This window comes from Gekko japonicus, unplaced genomic scaffold (assembly GCF_001447785.1).
Source record: "Gekko japonicus isolate JY-2015 unplaced genomic scaffold, Gekko_japonicus_V1.1 scaffold734, whole genome shotgun sequence".
Taxonomy (NCBI): Eukaryota; Metazoa; Chordata; class Lepidosauria; order Squamata; family Gekkonidae; genus Gekko; species Gekko japonicus.
Window position 1 is genome coordinate 233,077 of NW_015174295.1, and position 18,609 is coordinate 251,685.

General features: G+C 48.2%; 2 protein-coding genes across 2 annotated transcripts in view; both read right to left on the minus strand.

Annotated features, from left to right (window-relative positions):
• The window catches only part of SNAPC5 (small nuclear RNA activating complex polypeptide 5), an 8,509-nt gene extending 7,675 nt beyond the window's left edge, over nucleotides 1-834 (minus strand). Inside the window, exon 1 of the mRNA XM_015424074.1 lies at nucleotides 722-834. Coding sequence (XP_015279560.1) covers nucleotides 722-811 — 90 coding nt within the window. The 5' untranslated portion in view covers nucleotides 812-834. The remainder of the gene's footprint in view (nucleotides 1-721) is intronic.
• A 9,835-nt stretch (nucleotides 835-10,669) lies between these two features.
• RPL4 (ribosomal protein L4) overlaps nucleotides 10,670-18,609 on the minus strand; it is an 8,820-nt gene continuing 880 nt past the window's right edge. The window contains exons 2-10 of the mRNA XM_015424069.1: nucleotides 16,353-16,524; nucleotides 14,627-14,733; nucleotides 14,156-14,294; nucleotides 13,279-13,403; nucleotides 12,830-12,959; nucleotides 11,837-11,993; nucleotides 11,591-11,674; nucleotides 10,970-11,090; nucleotides 10,670-10,870 (exon numbers count right to left, since the gene is read on the minus strand). Coding sequence (XP_015279555.1) covers nucleotides 10,736-10,870; nucleotides 10,970-11,090; nucleotides 11,591-11,674; nucleotides 11,837-11,993; nucleotides 12,830-12,959; nucleotides 13,279-13,403; nucleotides 14,156-14,294; nucleotides 14,627-14,733; nucleotides 16,353-16,524 — 1,170 coding nt within the window. The 3' untranslated portion in view covers nucleotides 10,670-10,735. The remainder of the gene's footprint in view (nucleotides 10,871-10,969; nucleotides 11,091-11,590; nucleotides 11,675-11,836; nucleotides 11,994-12,829; nucleotides 12,960-13,278; nucleotides 13,404-14,155; nucleotides 14,295-14,626; nucleotides 14,734-16,352; nucleotides 16,525-18,609) is intronic.

Below are 18,609 nucleotides of genomic sequence, written 5' to 3' on the forward strand. Positions count from 1 at the left end.
GGCGCAGTGGCAGAGTCTCTGTTTGGCATGCAGAAGGTCCCTGGTTCAATCCCCGGCATCTCCAGTTAAAAGGACCAGGCAGGAGGTGATGGGAAAGACCTCCGCCTGAGACCCTGGAGAGCTGTAAAGAGGGGCTGTGGCTCAGTGGCAGAGCCTCTGCTTGGCATACAGAAGGTCCCAGGTTCAGTCCCTGGCATCCCCAGTTAGAAAAAGACTAGGCAGGAGGTGATGTGATGGGAAAGACCTCCGCCTGAGACCCTGGAGAGGAGCTGCCAGTCTGAGTAGGCAGCACTGACCCTGGTGGACCGAGAGTCTCATTCAGTACGAAGCCGCTTCATGTATGGTCGGGGAGGGGCCGTGACGTGCGAGACCTTTAACCCAAGACCCTGCAGAGCCGCTGCCGGTCCGAGTGGGCGATACCGGCCTGGGTGGACCCCTGGTGGACCGAGAGTCTCATTCAGTACGAAGCCGCTTCATGTATGGTCGGGGAGGGGCCGTGACGTGCGAGACCTTTAACCCAAGACCCTGCAGAGCCGCTGCCGGTCCGAGTGGGCGATACCGGCCTGGGTGGACCCCCCAAGGGCCTGATCCCGTCCCAGGCAGCGCCCTGGGCCCGCCCTCCATGCACGCGCGGCCGGGCCGGGCCCCGCCGCCACCACCACGCCGGCTCATTAGCATATGCAAACGACCCCCCCTCTCCGCCCCGCCCCCCGCGCCGGACCTTGAGGCGGTTGAGCTGGTCGTGCAGCGCCGCCTTGACCCGCAGCAGCGTCTCCTCCTCCTTGCGCAGCTCCTGCAGGCGGCTCAGCATCCTCCCGCCGTCGCGCCCGCGCCCCGCCCGGAGGGATGACGACACCCGCGCCCACGCCGCCGGGAGGGACGCCCCACCGTCGCCGCCATCTTGCTCGCGGGCGGAAGTGGGCGGGCGCGCCTCGCCGGGGAGCACAGAGACGGATAGGGCTAGAGCGGAAGGCTGGCGAGCGGCCCACGTGGCGGTCCCGGAGGCGAAGGGAGGGGTCGTACTCATTAATGTTCCCTCTAAGCTGAGTTAGTGCGAGCCAGCTCAGAGTTTTTTAGCCTCCAGCTCAGGCAGGAGGGCCCCAAAGCGGACTAATTTATGCAGCAGCCCAATCGCTAGCTCACAACTTTAATGCCAGGAGCTCAAAAGGGCCAGATCCTGAACTTGAAGCTCAAATACTTTGGCCTCCAAATGAACCCTTCAAAGAAGCACCTCTACTCCCAGGGACTGTCATTCCACTCTGGGGGCAGTCATTTTAGTCCCAGATTAGTCTATCTGGGCCCTGAGACTTTAACAGAGAATCCATTCCACATTTTTGTTAAATACTTAAATACTTTCCAAGCAGTCACATTGCCATGGGCTATTTGGTCCAACTGTTTCCCCATGTCTAATTGCAATTAAACATAGATCTTCCTCCTCATTTGACTTCATTTTTGATTTGGAATCTAATATGTATAACATTTTCTTTGCAACTCTTCTTGTGCTGTAGTGTATTTCAATGGAGCCCATGCAAGTCTAGGAATAGGCTCCCATTATTTCCAAAGGGCCTTCAAGCCTCTCCCATGGTTTCCAATGGACACGTGTTCAAATCACACCTTGTGTTTTAGTGATCCATTACAATAGCCCTATAAGGTAGGCTGATGTAATTATGTCCACACTGTAATGAATTTTGGGGGGGGGGGGGCTGGGAGGCACTGGGTTTCCTAGGCAACAACAAAATTTTGTTTTTATGGCAACTCGTGATGTCACAGGACTAAGGGTAATGAGGCCATAAATAATTGAGAGTATTTAACAGCTCCCTTCAGGAAAAGGTCATCATTTCCATGTTTGGCCTCAGATGGTCAACATGGGCTTCAGAGGGGGCCGCGGGCCTACGCCCATGCGCACCACTCCACAGTGTACGCCCAGAAACCAGCACCAATCCTGTGGCAGCCGCAGCAGGGGAAGCGGCAGCAGCTGCAGGCCCTCCCCATTGCTTTCACATGAAGACCACGGGCGGGAACGAGGTGCCCTGCGGGCCGAACTGGAAGATACCCGGGACGGCTTCGCCATCGAGGTGCGGGAGGTCCGCGAGGCAGCCGCACGGGACCAGCGGTTGCTGACCGACAGGCTCAACTCCATATGGGCACAGCGGCAGGCCCGTGAGCTGCAGAAGCTCAGGGAAGAGTCAAAGAAACACCGAGAAGCTGAGATCCGGCAGCTCCTGCGCTGGAAACAGGCCGAGCTGCACGAATCTCAGCAGTTCCTGAAGAAAGAACTCGATGCTGCCATGCGCCAGGCCCGAGAACTGCAGCGTCAGCTGGCCAGAGAATTGGCCCTCCGGGGAAGCGGCAGCCGGAGAGGCTCGGGTGGGGTGCCGAATGCCCAGTGCCAGGCCAAACTCCCAGAGGTCCTGGGCCGGCTCCGGTGGGAGGTCCGCCACCTCGAAGCCGAGCTCGATTTGGAGAGGCGCCTGTTCCTGAAATATATTCTGGAGCACTCTGAAGGGGGGCCTTTGCCTACTGGGGCCCTGCACAGATTCACGCAGGCCTCCTTGCCCCCCGGAAACACAGTCAACAGTCGGGGGGCCGCTGGAGAGCACATTCAGGGAGGCGTGCCGCAGCCAGGCCAGTTGCCTGGTGAGCCGAGAAAGCCGGACGCAGACCAGTCGAACATCCTGAATGCCTTCGGGGAGAGAGGCAGTCCCCTTGAAGAGAGCGCTCTGCTAAGGGGGATCGGCTTCCCAGGTGTCCAAGAGTCTAACCCCAGAGTCAGCAGTCCCCCAGGACCACTGGACCTGGGTTACTCTGATAGAGAATTGGGTGATAAGGTGGTCGCTCAGCAACAGGCAAAAGATCTCAGCGGCCAAGCCGGCGTCCTGCTGGCCAAAGACGAGCAGACAGACGCCCTACAGAAGGAGCGTCAGGAACTCCAGGCTAAGCTGAACGCTCTAAAGGAAAGATGTACTCGCCTCGAAGAAGAGAACGGCCTACTAAGGAAGAACAGCTTCTCAGACATGCACGAAAAAGCCAAAATCCTCCAGCATGAAAGTGCTGATCTGGAAGTCATGGACCAGCGCTTGGGAGGAGCAGCCAAGAAACCCCCGGAGTTATCTTCAAGGATGGAGAGCAGCTTCTCAGACATGCACGAAAAAGCCAAAGTACTCCAGTATAAAAGTGCTGATCTGGCTGTCATGGCCCAGGACTTGGGAGGAGCAGCCAAGAAACCCCCGGAGTTATCTTCAAGGATGGAGAGCAGCTTCTCAGACATGCACGAAAAAGCCAAAGTACTCCAGTATAAAAGTGCTGATCTGGCTGTCATGGCCCAGGACTTGGGAGGAGCAGCCAAGAAACCCCCGGAGTTATCTTCAAGAATGGAGAGCAGCTTCTCAGACATGCACGAAAAAGCCAAAATACTCAGGCGCAAAAGTGCCGATCTGGCTGTCCTCGCCCAGCGCTTGGGAGAAGCAGTCAAGAAACTCCAGGAGTTGTCTTCAAGAATGGAGAACAGCTTCAGAGACATGCACGAAAAAGCCAAGATACTCAGGCGTAAAAGTGCCGATCTGGCTGTCCTCGCCCAGCGCTTGGGAGAAGCAGTCAAGAAACTCCAGGAGTTGTCTTCAAGAATGGAGAACAGCTTCAGAGACATGCACGAAAAAGCCAAGATACTCAGGCGTAAAAGTGCCGATCTGGCTGTCCTCGCCCAGCGCTTGAGAGAAGCAGCCAAGAAACTCCAGGAGTTGTCTTCAAGAATGGAGAACAGCTTCAGAGACATGCACGAAAAAGCCAAGATGATCTCTCGCTGTCTCAGAGAGATCCCAGTCAAAGGGAAGACGTCCATCTTCTCAATCCAGAAGATACGACAGGAGAATTGGAAGGATGGGAAACGGATGACCTTTCCATACTGCTACAGTCAGATCATCTGCGGCCTTTCAGACTTCGTCGTTTCCTAGTGCGCTACAGTTACGATCCATTCAGCGGTCCTAATAAGAACCCTGAGGCAGAACTTCCACTAACAGCTGGAGAATATGTTTATGTCTGTGGAGAAATGGATGAGGATGGCTTCTATGCAGGGGAACTAACGGATGGCAGACGAGGCTTCGTGCCCTCAAATTTAGTTGAGGAAGATGACGATCCCTTCGGTTCCATTCCGTTGGAGCCAAGCGGCATTTCCTACGACTTGGTCCAGGAGCCGAGTTTCTCCTGCCAAAGTGCTAGACGTAAGGAAACAACCAAGATCCTGGATGAAGACAGAGGTCTTAGTCGTCCGTCTGACGGACCAGAAGGAAAGTCACGTGAAGTCCCAGCAGCAGCGTCTGATATCCAAAATCCGGCTCTCCTGACTCTTTGGAACATCGCTAGCACCTCAGCAGAAATCACTTGGTCCCCAAGCAACGAAAGGTACACTCATCTGTTGCGCCTTGACGAGAAGAAATACAACGTGACCGAAGCAGGGATCTACTGCTACACCTTCCAGAACCTCTGTCCCAGCACCAAGTACTGTGTCAAAGTGGAACCTCTTGTGCCCCAGGAAGCCTTGGTGTCCCCTCGGGGGTGTTTGCAGCAGAAAGCCAGAGAAATGACGTTCATGACTCCGTCAGCAGGACCACCTCATGCTCCCATTGACGTCCAAGTACAAGTCGGTTCCTCTGCGGATATCCTGGTGATTAGCTGGTTACCGGAAACCATCCATCCAACAGGAGCGTCGAATGGGGTCAAAGTCACAGGCTACGCTATTTATATCAACGGACAGAAAGTGACTGAAATCATGTCACCAACCGTGGGGAGCATCTCATTAGACATTTCCCAAAGACATGTGTTCCAAGGGCCCCAGGTAGTGACTGTAAGAACTGTTTCTCCCTTCGGGGAGTCTGCGGATTCTGTCCCAGCTTTGATTCCATCAGACCTGCGGAAAGTTCCAAGCATCGTATCGTCCCCGTCTGTTGCATCTGGGCTGACTTCCCAAGACTCCTTCGAGTCTGAGGGCAGGCCGCTACCTGCAACGGAAGACACTGACAAGAAAAGGTCAGAAGTATCTTCGACTCAACAGATGATACTTGAAGCCAAACCGGACAGCAGAACGAGGACCGCAGACCACTCCATCTTGTCAAGGTTCTCTTGAAAACTGTGAACCCCAAGAAAATTTTTCTCAGTGAATAAATAAATGAGGCAGGTTGCCCCAATGGATAATGTCTCAATTGTCATTCCTTTGGCTGCTTCCTTGTCAAAGATGCAGTGACACAGTTGTTGTCGTTCAGTCACACAGTCGAGTCCGACTCTTCGCGACCCCATGGACCAGATCCCGCCAGGCCTTCCTGTCTTCCGCCGTCCTCTGAAGTTTGCTCAACTTCATGTTCGTTGCATCTATGACACTGTCTAACCATGTCATCCTTTGCCGTCCCCGTCTTCTTTGACCTTCAGTCTTTCCCAGCATCAGGGTCTAAACAATGTGAATCATGCCTTTACGAGAACAGATCCAACTTTTGACTGCTTCAGCAAGAAACTGAGCCACTATAGCTGTAATATTAGGATTAGCATCTTTTAGTAGATACTGGATAGTTTTTCCCTATTAGAACTATAATTAGGAGGAAATAAAGATTACAACAATTCTTTACCTAAGGATGAATGAAATTGGCAGTCAAAAATGATACGATATATTGAATCCACAGAATTTAAAGGACAAGAACATAACCTTTCATGTAGAGGGATTTCATTAGATCGGAGAACATTTTTGAAGGGAAATGCTTCCTTGTCCTTTGGCATGCCTGAAGAGTAGATCCATGGGGAGCTGCGGTGGCTCAAGTGGTTAAGACGCTGAACTGCAGGCTGTGGAAGGTCGGTCATTCAGCAGTTCGAGACCCGAGTGCGCCGCATGACGGAGTGAGCTCCCGTCTCTGACCCCAGCTCCTGCCAACCGAGCAGTTCGAAAGCAAGAAATTGCAAGTAGATAAATAGGTACCGCTTCGGTGGGAAGGTAACAGCGTTCCGTGCGCCCTGGTGTTTAGTCATGCCGGCCACGTGACCACGGAAACGTCTTTGGACAGCGCTGGCTCTTCGGCTAGGAAACGGAGATGAGCACCGCAACCCTAGAGTCTGATTCGACTGGCTTTCGAGCAAGGGAACCTTTACCTAAGAGTAGGTACACAACATTTGGAATGATACAATGTTTGGAGTCCAAAACAGTTCAAAGACCCACATGCTCTGGCCAGCCAAATCACCGCCACCATGATATCCACATAAAACGAGTTGAGAGTTGCTCTGATGCTTTGACGTCGCTTCCGGATTAGCACTCACAGTGACATTGCAGCGCCAATGAAACACCGAACATCTAGACTTTGCCCTCCCTCTTTCTCCCACATTCCCAATCCAAATCAGCCCCGTTGTGCTTTTACACAGAAGTTGCAACCGGGAACTCACAACAGCAGTATGGCCGTAAGTCCTTGTGGTAGAAGCCTCCTGACTCATGTAGCCATTAAACTTTCCGGAGTCAGAAAAGACTGCTTAGGGAGGGGGAACGTGGAAAGCATCCATGACTGTCAGTTCCCATCGCTGTATGAACTCACGTGCTGTCTGTCACACGTCATGGCTGACTCAATGGACTTGCAGTGTCAAGGTTGGTATGTACTATTAGCCACAAGGTATAGATCCCGGTGGAAGACAGGAGGGCCTGGCGGGAGATGATCCATGGGGTCGCGAAGAGTCGGACTCGACTGTGCGACTGAACAACAACAAAAATAGATAGGAACTCTCAGTCTTGGGCAAGGGATGCTCTGTATTCTTGGTGTCGGGGGGGGGCAACAATGGGAGGGCTTCTAGTGTCCTGGCCCCACTGCTGGACCTCCTGATGGCACCTGGTGTTTCTGGCCACTGTGTGATACAGTGTTGGACTGGATGGGCCACTGGCCTGATCCAACATTGGCTTCTCTTGTATTCTTATAGTCTGGGGCAAGTGATGCACTGTATTCTTGGTGCTTGGGGGGGGGGCGCAACAGTGGGAGGGCTTCTAGTGTCCTGGTCCCACTGCTGGACCTCCTGATGGCCCCTGGTATTTTTGGCCACTGTGTGACACAGTGTTGGACTGGCCTGATCCAACATTGGCTTCTCTTATGTTCTTATAGGAACTCTCAGTCTGGGGCAAGTGATGCACTGTATTCTTGGTGCTTGGGTGGGGTGGGGGGGGACAGTGGGGGGCTTCTAGTGTGGGGGCTTCTAGTGTCTTGGTCCCACTGCTGGACCTCCTGATGGCCGGTGGTTTTGGCCACTGTGTGAGTGTTGGACTGGATGGGCCATTGGCCTGATCCAGTGTTGGCTTCTCTTTTGTTCTTATTTTTCCAGGGCCACCATGGTTTCGGCTGCTGACCTCCAAGATCCCAACACTGACCCCTTGACGCTTAAAGAGATCCATCCTAAAGATTGAAGTGCTGCAAAATTTGCATCAGATACATCTTAAGAGGCCATGCGGTTTGGTGCCGGAGCACAGGCCACCAATATAGTGGTAAGAATGAAGCTATGGCTAAGTCATTGGAAGGTGGACCCTCTGTCTATTTTAGACTCATCGGCATTAAAAGAAAATCGGGACTTTAGACGCTCCTGCACCTTTGGCTATAGGTCCAGATTCCAACAGAGACAGCTCCCTCCTAACAAACAGGCCAGGAACCAACGAAACAAAGACCAACCACCAGACTGTATGGTTGGGGGTCAATTCTTGAATGCATCCTGTATCTCCAAATGGACTAAATGCAGAAGTTGACCTTTCATGTTTTCTGTAAACTACTTTTCTTTTTTGTAAACTGATTTTTTGTAAACTAATATGTGATGTTTCTTTAAGTGTACTGCCTCTTATCACGTTAGCAATCTACAAGGTCCCTTTAATTACGCTTTGTTAGGAATCACTAGAGACATCCATTTAGAAGCTTAGCAGCATATTTGAGCCTGAACATTTATTGAGATCAGCGTCCTACTTGAATGTAGTGTAAGTTACTACTAGGCTGGCTTTTTAAAATACTCTGTAACTTAAAATACCTTATATTTTTTCATTAAGAGGAACATTATATTACAGATTCTTTATGACTTGTTGTCAGGCACTTCATGAATACAGAGCTTTTGTACTACTCTGTAAGACTGTACCAGTATTTTATACTGTTTTCTATTTACATAGTATATACTCTAAAGAATTGTGTTTTTGTACACTACAGAATATCTCCTGAGGAAGATCCATTACTGAAACGTTATATAATCCGGAGACGACGTTGATTGTGTACCTACGCACAAGGATTTTCTTTTGACTAATGATGTTGTGGTGCTTTAGATTATAATACATAGGAAGCTTTTTCTTTGCAAGTCTTGGTGACTTCTTGATTTGTGGGTCAGACTCTCACGACTGTTGTCTTTATACTTGTTTTCTGGGGATCAATTCCAGCAGTTTCCTCACTTTTGTGCTTCCCCACTTACCAAGGCAGAACAGAGACGCCTTTTCTTCCATTGTGGCCTATTCAAATTTAGTGCACGTAGGGACAGTGGAACCAATGCCCCTAAGAACAGCATTTCCACGGGATTTACTCCATTCCATTTGTAGTCTCAAAAAAGAGCCGGAGACTGGAGAGCAATTCTAAATTAAACATAAAGAGTTGAAGCTACAGGTATTTGAAAAACTGAGCAGCGTCTCACAAAAGCTCATACCCTGCCACATATTTTGTTAGTCCTTCAGGTGCTACTGGGCTTTTGCTCTTTTCTACGGCTACAGACTAATACGGCTGCCCATCTTGATATATGGGTAAAGCAGCACAAGTTCCAGTTTAAAATCTCTTCACTGCATTCTGCAGAGCATTCAACAGGATGACGACGTGACCATGGGATGTCCCCTAGGCCTTCAAGATGTTTACCTGCATATTCCACCTTCCAGACAGTTCTTCCCTTTTTGATTTTCAGCAATTCCAATACAAGGCCTTACCGTTTTCGGCTGACATCAAGGGTGTTTGCCAAGGTCCTGGTAGTTCTATTAGCCTACCTATGACAACGAGGAATCCACCTTTATCCTTACCCTGGACTATATCCTCCGCAGTACCTAGGCAGCATAGGACACCAAGTCCATTTGCCAATCTCAGCCCCACCTTCCTCATGGGGTGTCTGTTGTGGGGAGGGGGAGGGAAAGGAAGATTGTCAGCCACTCTGAGACGCCTTCCGGTAGTGAAGGGCGGGGTAGAAATCCAATCTCTTCTTGGTTCATAGTAACAAAAAAACCTCTTTATCCAAGAAGGCCATTTAACAGAACATCTATACCACATTTAGCATGTTCCCAGCAGCATTTAAAAACATTTTTAAAAAAGATAACAGAACCACAATGCATACAGGTTAGCAAAAAGCAGCCTATCGGAGGAGGCACTTCCTGGCAGGCAGGGGGAACAAGAGATTAGGACCAACATTGAGTTCACGGTTACTGTTAGCATGCCAAGAGGTCACAGATGGAAAATCTCTTGAAGGCTGGGTTGGTATGTTGGTACTTGCAGGTGAACATGAGGAGAGTGACTTGTCAAGATGGGTGGCCATGTTAGTCTGTCTGTAGCAGTAGAAAAGAGCCGGAGTCCAGGAGCGCCTTACAGACTGACAAAATGTGTAGCCTTGAAGAGAGCAGCGACTCACGAAAGCTCCTACTCTGCCACAAATGTTGTCAGTCTTTAAGGTGATACTGGACTCTGGCTCTTTTCTATTCCTTAGCAATTGTTATGAAAACTCTGGGTCCTACTTAGACTGCTTTCTGCATCCCATGTGGTACGTGAACCACAGGTCAAGAACCACGGGAGTGCAGGTTACTGTAGAGTATGAATTGTAAACTGTTGCTTGATCCACCAAGTTTTTTCTCCTATACATCTTTCAAGTTAACACCTGTGACTTTATACACAACTGTTCACATGTTAAACCATTTAATCTGAATTCCCCACAGCTCCAACTTGGAAAGGGGAATTCAGGTGCTTTGCTACATTATGGTGGCCCTGTTTCAAACATACTTGAAGCAGTTCTATGCTTATCATTATCAATATACCGGAATACTATTTATAGGAAGACCTCTTAAATAACGGAGATTACACTCCCCCCCCTTTTTTTTAAAGGCAAGAACTATTTTCTACCTAACATTTTAACTCCTAAGTTACCACCCACAGCCAGTGTTCCCTCTAAGCCAAGTTAGTGTGAGCTACCTGACAGTTTTTTAGCCTCCGGCTCACACAATATTGTCTTCGCTCAGGAAGGATGACTCCAGAGCAAACTAATTTATGCAGTAGCCAAATTGCTTGCTCACAACTTTAATGCCAGCGGCTCACAAAGTAGAATTTTTGCTCACAAGACTCTACAGCTTAGAGGGAGCATTGCCCACAGCTGATATTCCCATGAAACCTTCCTTCCCTCGAAACCCCCAGCCAAAATTCACTGTGACACAATCTTTGGATCACACGGGTGTGCCTGGTGTACCACAAGAACACAAATATCACAGAGTACTACAACTTCCGACCCCCCCCCAGATACTAAAAATAGCAGTGGGGCCTACTTTTGAGTAAACACGCCTAGGATTACACTGCAAACCTTCTTAACCTGGATCTAAAGATTAAGCACCTCTACAAAACAGTCACTGGCTTCTGAATTTCCAGTTCAGCCACAGAGAGCCTTTGCGAAGACATTCTGGACAGATTTGTTTTTTATTCACTGTAATCCACAGTACAGCCCTTTACAGCACACAAAGCCACGCTTATGCTGCGGCTTTCTTGGCTTCTTTAGTTTTTTTAGGTTCTGCAGCTTTCTTTGCTCTTGCAGCGGCGGTGGCAGCAGCGGCAGCCGCTACCTTCTCTCTCCCCTTCGCTGCTTTTTCTTCTCTCAGCTTGTGCTGTAAAGGGGAGAAGGGAAAAAAAGCTTAGACCTTCTTGTTTGGAGTTCTTTTAAAAAAGGAAGTTCTAGGATTCCAATCCCATTTTCACCCACTCACATTCCGAGCATGGCGCAGAATGGTGTTGCGCCTCATGGTCTTGGCATACGGGTTCAGCTTAATCATAACTCTCAAATTCTTCAGTGGATTCTTCTTCAGAACTCTGCGGTGAATCTTTTTCCTGCAAAAGACGTTTTGGATGAGCACCCGACTGTTCCGTGAATACACAAGCAGAAGCGGGGTGTGTGTGTGTGTTTCAGTTTAGCAGAGACTAGCATCTGGGAGACACAACTTCAAATCCCCACTCAAGTCATGAGGGTCACCCTGAGGTCAATCACTCTTAGAGACTTAGCCTACCTCACAAGGCTGTTGTGAGGATGACGCGAAAGGACAGAGAATTTACGTATGTCACTCTGAGCTCCGCGGAAGAAGGGTACGATTAAAATGTACTACTGTAAGGATAATGATTCTTCATTAAACCACCCAAAAGCAAGACTGGGGGGGGGGGGGGAAAGAAGATCACCTGCACACAAAGAGATCTACTGCTGCACAAGATCACTGAAATCATTGTGTCATCCTAACTCTCACCGTCATGTTGGGCTCCCGCCCCAAACCTGACTGGTTTAGGCCTTTCTACAACTTTCTTTTCAACTCTCCAGCTTAAAAGTGGCACACACTTACTTTGGCGCACGCAGGGCCCTCTGGATCTCCGGGCTTTTCAGGATTCTTCCAAGATCTGTATTGGTCATCTTGTGCATTGGCAGACTGCAATTTGAACACAGGCATTAGATTCGGATTTCCACCTATGACACGTTACTCCCTTTCCCAAGTTAAATAGTCTCATTCTGTACACTAAACAGCCCTCAGTTGTGCGTGAGGATTCTCAGTCAGAAACTAGACAAACCCTCCAGTTTTGACCACGCTTACTTGTAGTTGCTCTTCAGGGTGGCCGGCTTGCGCCAGGTGCCGTACAACTCATCCAGCTTGCGGAAAGCACTCTCCGTCCAAATGCAGAAGCGTCCAACGTGGCCTCCAGGAGCAAGTCTCAGAAGGTTCAGTTTGTTGACATCAAGAAGAGTAATTCCTATCAAACAGGAAATTGGCACGTGAGACACACGGCTCTACGAAAGAGGCAAACACCCGCAATAGAGACTTGGGAAAGAAAAATTAGCTGAGTATGCAACACTGACAAAAATAACTATATACATAAAAGACCGCTGAAAGAATTTCAGCAGACATGGAAAGGCATATGATGGGAGTAGTTAAACATCTTGAAAGTTTTTGAATTCATTTAATATATAAAGTATTTAAGATATTTAGGAAAAGTAAGACTTAAAAGTGATAAATGACTAAAACAATACCCAGGTTTAAGGATGGTTTAAACTTAGTATAGAAATTTAATTGTTAAAAATGTAATCTCGTTTGTTATTAGACTAGTGCTGAATACTCAGAAATATTTTGTTTCTTATTTCAGAGAGAACTTACTCCTGAATACTGTAGTAACGTTTTATTTGCTTCTTTTATATCTGAACAATGTATTTTTATTAATACAGTTGATTCTACTTGTTGTATGCAACTGTTCATGATACTTGATACATTTGGTTGAATTTACACTTTCCCTTACCCTTTTGTATCACACTTTTTGTTTTTGAAAATAAAACATTAAATACAACTGGACACTATTTTGCAACCCAGAAGACAGAGGAAACGCAAGCTTCCCACGTGCCCCAGACGAAGCGCCCTCTGTAAGATCTACACCTTGGTGCATTTTGTCAGAACTTCCACCAAATCATGTTTATTTCAGAAACACGGACCAATGAAGTGGAATATCATCATTTCCAGCACCTTTCCTACAACCTCAAAGACCCTCACCATCATCCCCCCCCTCCCCTTTCCGGTTTTGTTAATGCAAAAAGGTACCTGGGATGTTCCTGAAAGCTTTGATGATGCCGTGGTCCTCGTGGTAGATGATGCAGGGGCCCCTGCGCTGGATGCGACGGCGGTTCCTCATTTTGCCCTTGCCAGCCCGCATACGCTGAGAGGCGTAGACCTGAGAAGAAAAGGCACTGCGTGTCAAAACCAGACACTCCACCACTTTCAGGGGTCGCAAGGTCAGACTATTTGCAAGTCAGAACTTCACAATCACCACTGTTCATCTGAAACACGGACCAGTGAAAACAATTCATCATTCCGCAAAGCGATTAAACACCTAACTTCAAGAAAAGGCGTGCTGGCTAGCTACAATGTTTGCACAAACTACTTGGACTAAGGCACCTCTTAGCAGTGTAGTTACTACATTCCTTTCGCTAGCTTTATCAGCACAAATAACCTAGAACCACCCTCGCTTCTGCAACCAACGATCAACTCACCTTTTTGATATCGTTCCAGGCTTTCAGCTTCTTCAGCAACAGCACAGCCTCCTTAGTTTTCTTGTAACTCTCAACTTTGTCTTCAACTACCAGGGGCAGTTCTGGAATCTCCTCAATGCGGTGGCCTGAGTGAAAGAACCACTTGCAGTTTGAATCAGAAACACTGCTGAAAGGACACTTGTTCACAAATGAACCCCGACAGAGGAGAGCAACAAGAAACTCCTCTACAAGGCTTTCCATACTAAACCTGCCCACAATGACCCTCCTATAGTGGTGGGAGAAGAGGAGATTGGATTTATACCCTGCCCTTCACTGGGAGTTTCAGAGCGGCTTACCATCGCCTTTCCCTTCCCCTTCCCACAAGAGACACCCTGTGAGGGAGGTGGAGCTGAGATAACTCTTTTCAGAACTGTCCCTTGAGAGAACAGCTCTGACCAGAACTATGGCTTGCCCAAGGTCATCCAGCAGCTGCAAGTGGAGGAGTGGGGAATCAAATCAGGTTCTCCCAGATTAGAGTCCACGCACTTAACCACGGCACCAAGCTGGCTCAAGTCAAGTTGCAGCTGACTTACAGCTACCTCTGTATGTTTTTCAAGGCAAGAGATGCACAGAGGTGGCTTGTCATTTGCCTACCTCCGAGTAGCAACCCTGGACTTCCTTGGCGGTCTCCCATCCAAGTACTAAGCGGGGCTGACCCAGGTATGATGAGATCGGGGTCGGCCAGGCCACCCAGGTCAAGGAATGTCCCTCTATACAAAGCCTCATTTCTCCATTGAGACAAACATCCTCTGCCACTTAGAATCCGGATGTATGACTGTCATGCCAAATACTCCTATCGCTAGAGTTGTTCTGACACCCCGTGTAAAAATACACTTACCTTTAGACATCACCAGTGCTGGAAGAGCCGAAGCTGCCAGAGCAGAGCAGATGGCATAGCGCTTCTGGTTTATGTTCACCCTGCGGTGCCAGCGCCTCCAAGTCTTGGTCGGGGCAAACATGCGACCTCCACGACACATCTACGCATCCAGCATCAAGGACAACCACCAGAATATTTGCGGATCAACCCCTCTTGCCAGCTTTGCTCAGAGTTAGTTGGTCGTCAACCGTCTGCCTCGGCTGCATGACAGCAGGCAACTGTCGCCAAGCACAGAGTAGGACGCAAATTACGACATCATGGCAAGCAGGACCCCTCCCCGCCTCTTTAGCCATTCACCGGCCAGTGCCTCCGAGTATGTTCTAAGGGCACGTGCAATTGCATTTAGGGTCTTAAACTGCAGCGCTCCCTGGGAATGACAGAAGGCCAGAGTTTGAGGACGTGCCCACAAGAGGGAGCCAGAACAAAGGATACATTGCCAAAAGCACCCTGGCCAGATCGATGCGTTCCACCTCCGCGAACCCTCGGGATACGAGCCACGGCTCTACCGGTACCCCAAGATTCAGCACTGGTCTGATGCCCTGAAGAACACAAAGCACATACAGCATGAACCATTTTGCTCCTGAAAATGTTAGGTCACCATGTTCTGAAGGATTTAATGGCCACCGTCAGAACTTCCACTGTTATCAGAAAACTCAAAAACACGGACCGATGAAGTGGAATCTCATCATTTCTGTATGGCACATCCTGAAATTTAGTTTTAAGTAGTAAATATTTAATCCTTCTCACTTAAGCCCTAAAACAGATATGGGACAAAAAAAAAACAACACCAGGAATTAGGTTCTTCCTATTAGTATCTAACAAAAGCTAGCAAAACCCCACCACACGCTGCTGCTGTAATTAATGTAATAAGACTTAAATCAGATCTCAAAAACCTCATTTGAAAAGGATGTCTACATCTACAGGTTGCCTTCATACATTTTATCTGTAACCCAAGGGGCATTTGACAGGAAATTTTATGGTGGATCTTATGTCAACTGCAGTATTCCCTCTAAGCTGAGCTAGTGTGAGCTATCTCACAATTTTTTAGCCTCCTGCTCACACATTTTGGTCTTACCTCAGGAAGGGTGGCTCCAGAGCAAACTAATTTATGCAGTATCCAAATTGCTTGCTCACAATGAATGCCAGTAGCTTACAAAGTAGAACCTTTGCTCACAAGACTCCACAGCTTAGAGGGAGCATTGGTCAACTGTGGCAGAATTTTAGCCAAGACTAGGCCATTTCTGTATAGTAATCTGAATTAACCTATACTTCACTGTTTGGTTCTATTCCACAAGACTTTGCAAGCCAGCTCCAGAAAGCCCGTTCGTGGGGAGGGCGGGTTATAAATTTAAATAAATAAATAAATATATTCCTCTTGCCAAGCATACAGGCTTTCTAAGGTACCTCACCCTGCATTTGTCCTTTCTCCTAAAAGCATTGCTTACATTTTTGATATCGGTGCCAAGCTCCAAAACCCAAACATATATGGGTTAGATGTACAGGAGGCACCATATCTGTTCCAGTCTTTTTGACATCATAGCTAATAAAAATATATCTGGGCAAAAGTTCATGGTATCAACTTAAGACGGGCTGGTCTGGTGTTTGTCAGCTCTGGTTCATTCTTGATTGACGCCTCCATTGGTTCCTACTGACTGAAAAGAGCATAAAATTGTCCAGGTGCTTGGCCAACATACCACCTGTGTCTGTGCCAGTCCTGGTCTTGTAGCCCAGGAACGTTCCTTGTTCTTTCTGAAGTGTACACTATATCAAGTACTGGAATTTTCAACAAGTTATTGAGTATTGTTACTGAATACATGTTACTGAGTGCTACTTGTGCCTGGTTTTAAGAATTAATAGCTTTTGTTCAGAGCAACTGTTATCTCTCTGTTTCTCTCCCTCTGGAGGCCTGTGTTCCCTGGCCAGACTCCATCCACCCATGAGAAAGAACCTCGATGGAGGTTTGGGGATTCCAACAAGCGGTCTGGATCCCTAAATTTCCCAACGTCAACTCACAACACAAAACAACTACAATTTAACCATTCTTGCCCTGAAACCACCTGCTTTCACGCCTTTGAAAGCTATCAAGAAGTGCTGCCTCTAATTTCTAGCTAACGTCCCTGAGGAAGTTCAAAGATGTTCTTTCCTATACATCTCTTACCTGCGAGCTCACTGACAGCGTAGGGTTGTCTGTTGTTCTTTCGCAAATTGGTGTGAACGAAGTTCACAACGTCAGGGCGGATGGGAGCCTTGAATACAGCCGGCATGGTGACACTTTTACCTGACACTTCTCCCTTTTCGGAGTACACCGAGACTAGTGGACGAGTACAAGCCTGGGTGGGTGGGGGTGAAAAATAGTCACTTTAGCCACAAGCAAACTGTATTACCCTCGTTCCTCAACAGCACAAATATTGCTCAGTCCCAAGAGGTCTTCAGCTCAACGGCGACAGTGTGTGAACAGCAGGCAACTGTCCCTGAACGCCAGATAAGACGCAAATTACAACATCACAGCAATATGTGCACACACCTACAGACGATACACACAAATACACAGTATGTTCAAACTGAGTAGCCTGTTCCTCAGCTTCTCCAAGTGTAAAACCCTCTTTGCTAAGGTAAGCGGTGTTATTGACAGCTTACAGCTGCCAGTGTTAAAGAGACTGCAGAGAGTTATGCCAGTGTGCACCTGTGTGCCATCACTGAGGGCTTTAAACTTTTTCAAAATATGGAAGAGCATCAAATGGGTAATTCTGAAGGATTTCTAACATGGGATTCAGAGTCTTTTGAGGATGTGGGCACAAAGACCACCCCACAGTGGTGACTATAGAGGCCTTGTAGGGACCCAAAGCAGTTTACATCATCCCCCCACCCTCCATTTCAGCCTAAGGCCCTTGGCAGGCTGATCTTCCATGAATGTCTGGCGTCTTTTTCATTTTCCCACCCCACCAACGTTACGGTTCACCTGCTCAACTTGCTGGCTTACAAGAGCTGCTTGCATTGTAGCTTTGAGTCTGATTTTCTATAATAGATTTAGATATAATCCCACCTTTCTTCCTCATGGCCAACTCCAGAGGCAACAAACCTCTACTTTCCTGTGCTAAGAGGCAGCATGGGGGGTTTGGCCCTGTGGACCAACTGACTGGACACTGCGTGGAACAAGCTGATGGACTAGATGGACCATTGGCCTGATTAAGAAAGTTAACTTTTACTCTGATTATCCTCACAACAGTGGGATAGGACAATCTGAGAGAAGAAGAGCCCTATGGATGAATTCATGTCTCCCAAGCTTTAGTCTGCCAATATAGCCTTGGCAAACACACACTAGATTTTTTTTTTGCCCTTTTTTGCTCTAAAATCCTTTTTTATCTAAAGAAGTCCTGTAAGACAAAAAGTGTGCTGTAAAATCAACAAATGGCATTAAATTGGGATTAAACAGACTCATGAAGCACAGCTCCATCAGTGACTACTAGGCAAGCTGATTCAAGGGAACTTCCATAGCCAGAGGCAGTCAACCTCTGAATCCCAGTACAAGAAGGCAACATGGAGTGGGTGCCCTTGCATATATTTATAAATGAAACTAACAAACCAAGGTCAGGTTGGTGGCGATTAGGACCAGGACGTTCTCCCTGGTGGCGCCGGATGCTCTGGAATGAGCTCCCTAATGAGATCAGAACCCCACGAGACCTCCAGCAATTTTGCAGGACCATTTCGCCGGGCGTTCCAGTAGGAAAGACCCTATATCGGCTGTGCTGCACTTGCACCTTATTATACGACACCGCCACATTTAAATGGTTTTAACTGTATTTATTCAATTGGAAATGAGCTGAACTATTTTATTGAGTTGTATTTTATGTATGTATTTATGCTGGTTTTATAATTGTTGTAAGCTGCCCTGAGTCGCTTTTGCAGAAGGACAGGATAGAAATCTAACTAATAAATTAAATAAATAAAAGTCCAATTCTGATGGAAGCGTGCAGCACGCCGAAGTGCACATGGCACACGAAAGCGGCAACCAGAACCCGATTTTGTGGGCCTCATGCCACTGGACACACTCTAAGATGTTCCCTCTAAGCTGAGTTAGTGTGAGCCAGCTCACAATTTTGTAGCCTCCAGCTCACATCTTTTTGCCTTAGCTCAGGGAGGAAGGCTCCAGGGCAAACCGATTGATACAGCAGCCAAATCGCTGGCTCACAATTTTACTGCCCAGTAACTCACAAAGTCTCCTGCCAACCTAGCAGTTCCAAAGCAAGAAATTGCAAGTAGATAAATAGGTACCACTTCGGTGGGAAGGGATCAGCGCTCCGTGCGCCTTGGTGTTTAGTCACGCCGGCCACATGACCACGGGAAACGTCTCCGGGCAGCGCTGGCTCTTCGGCTTTGAAACGGAGATGAGCACCGCAACCCTAGAGTCGGACTCG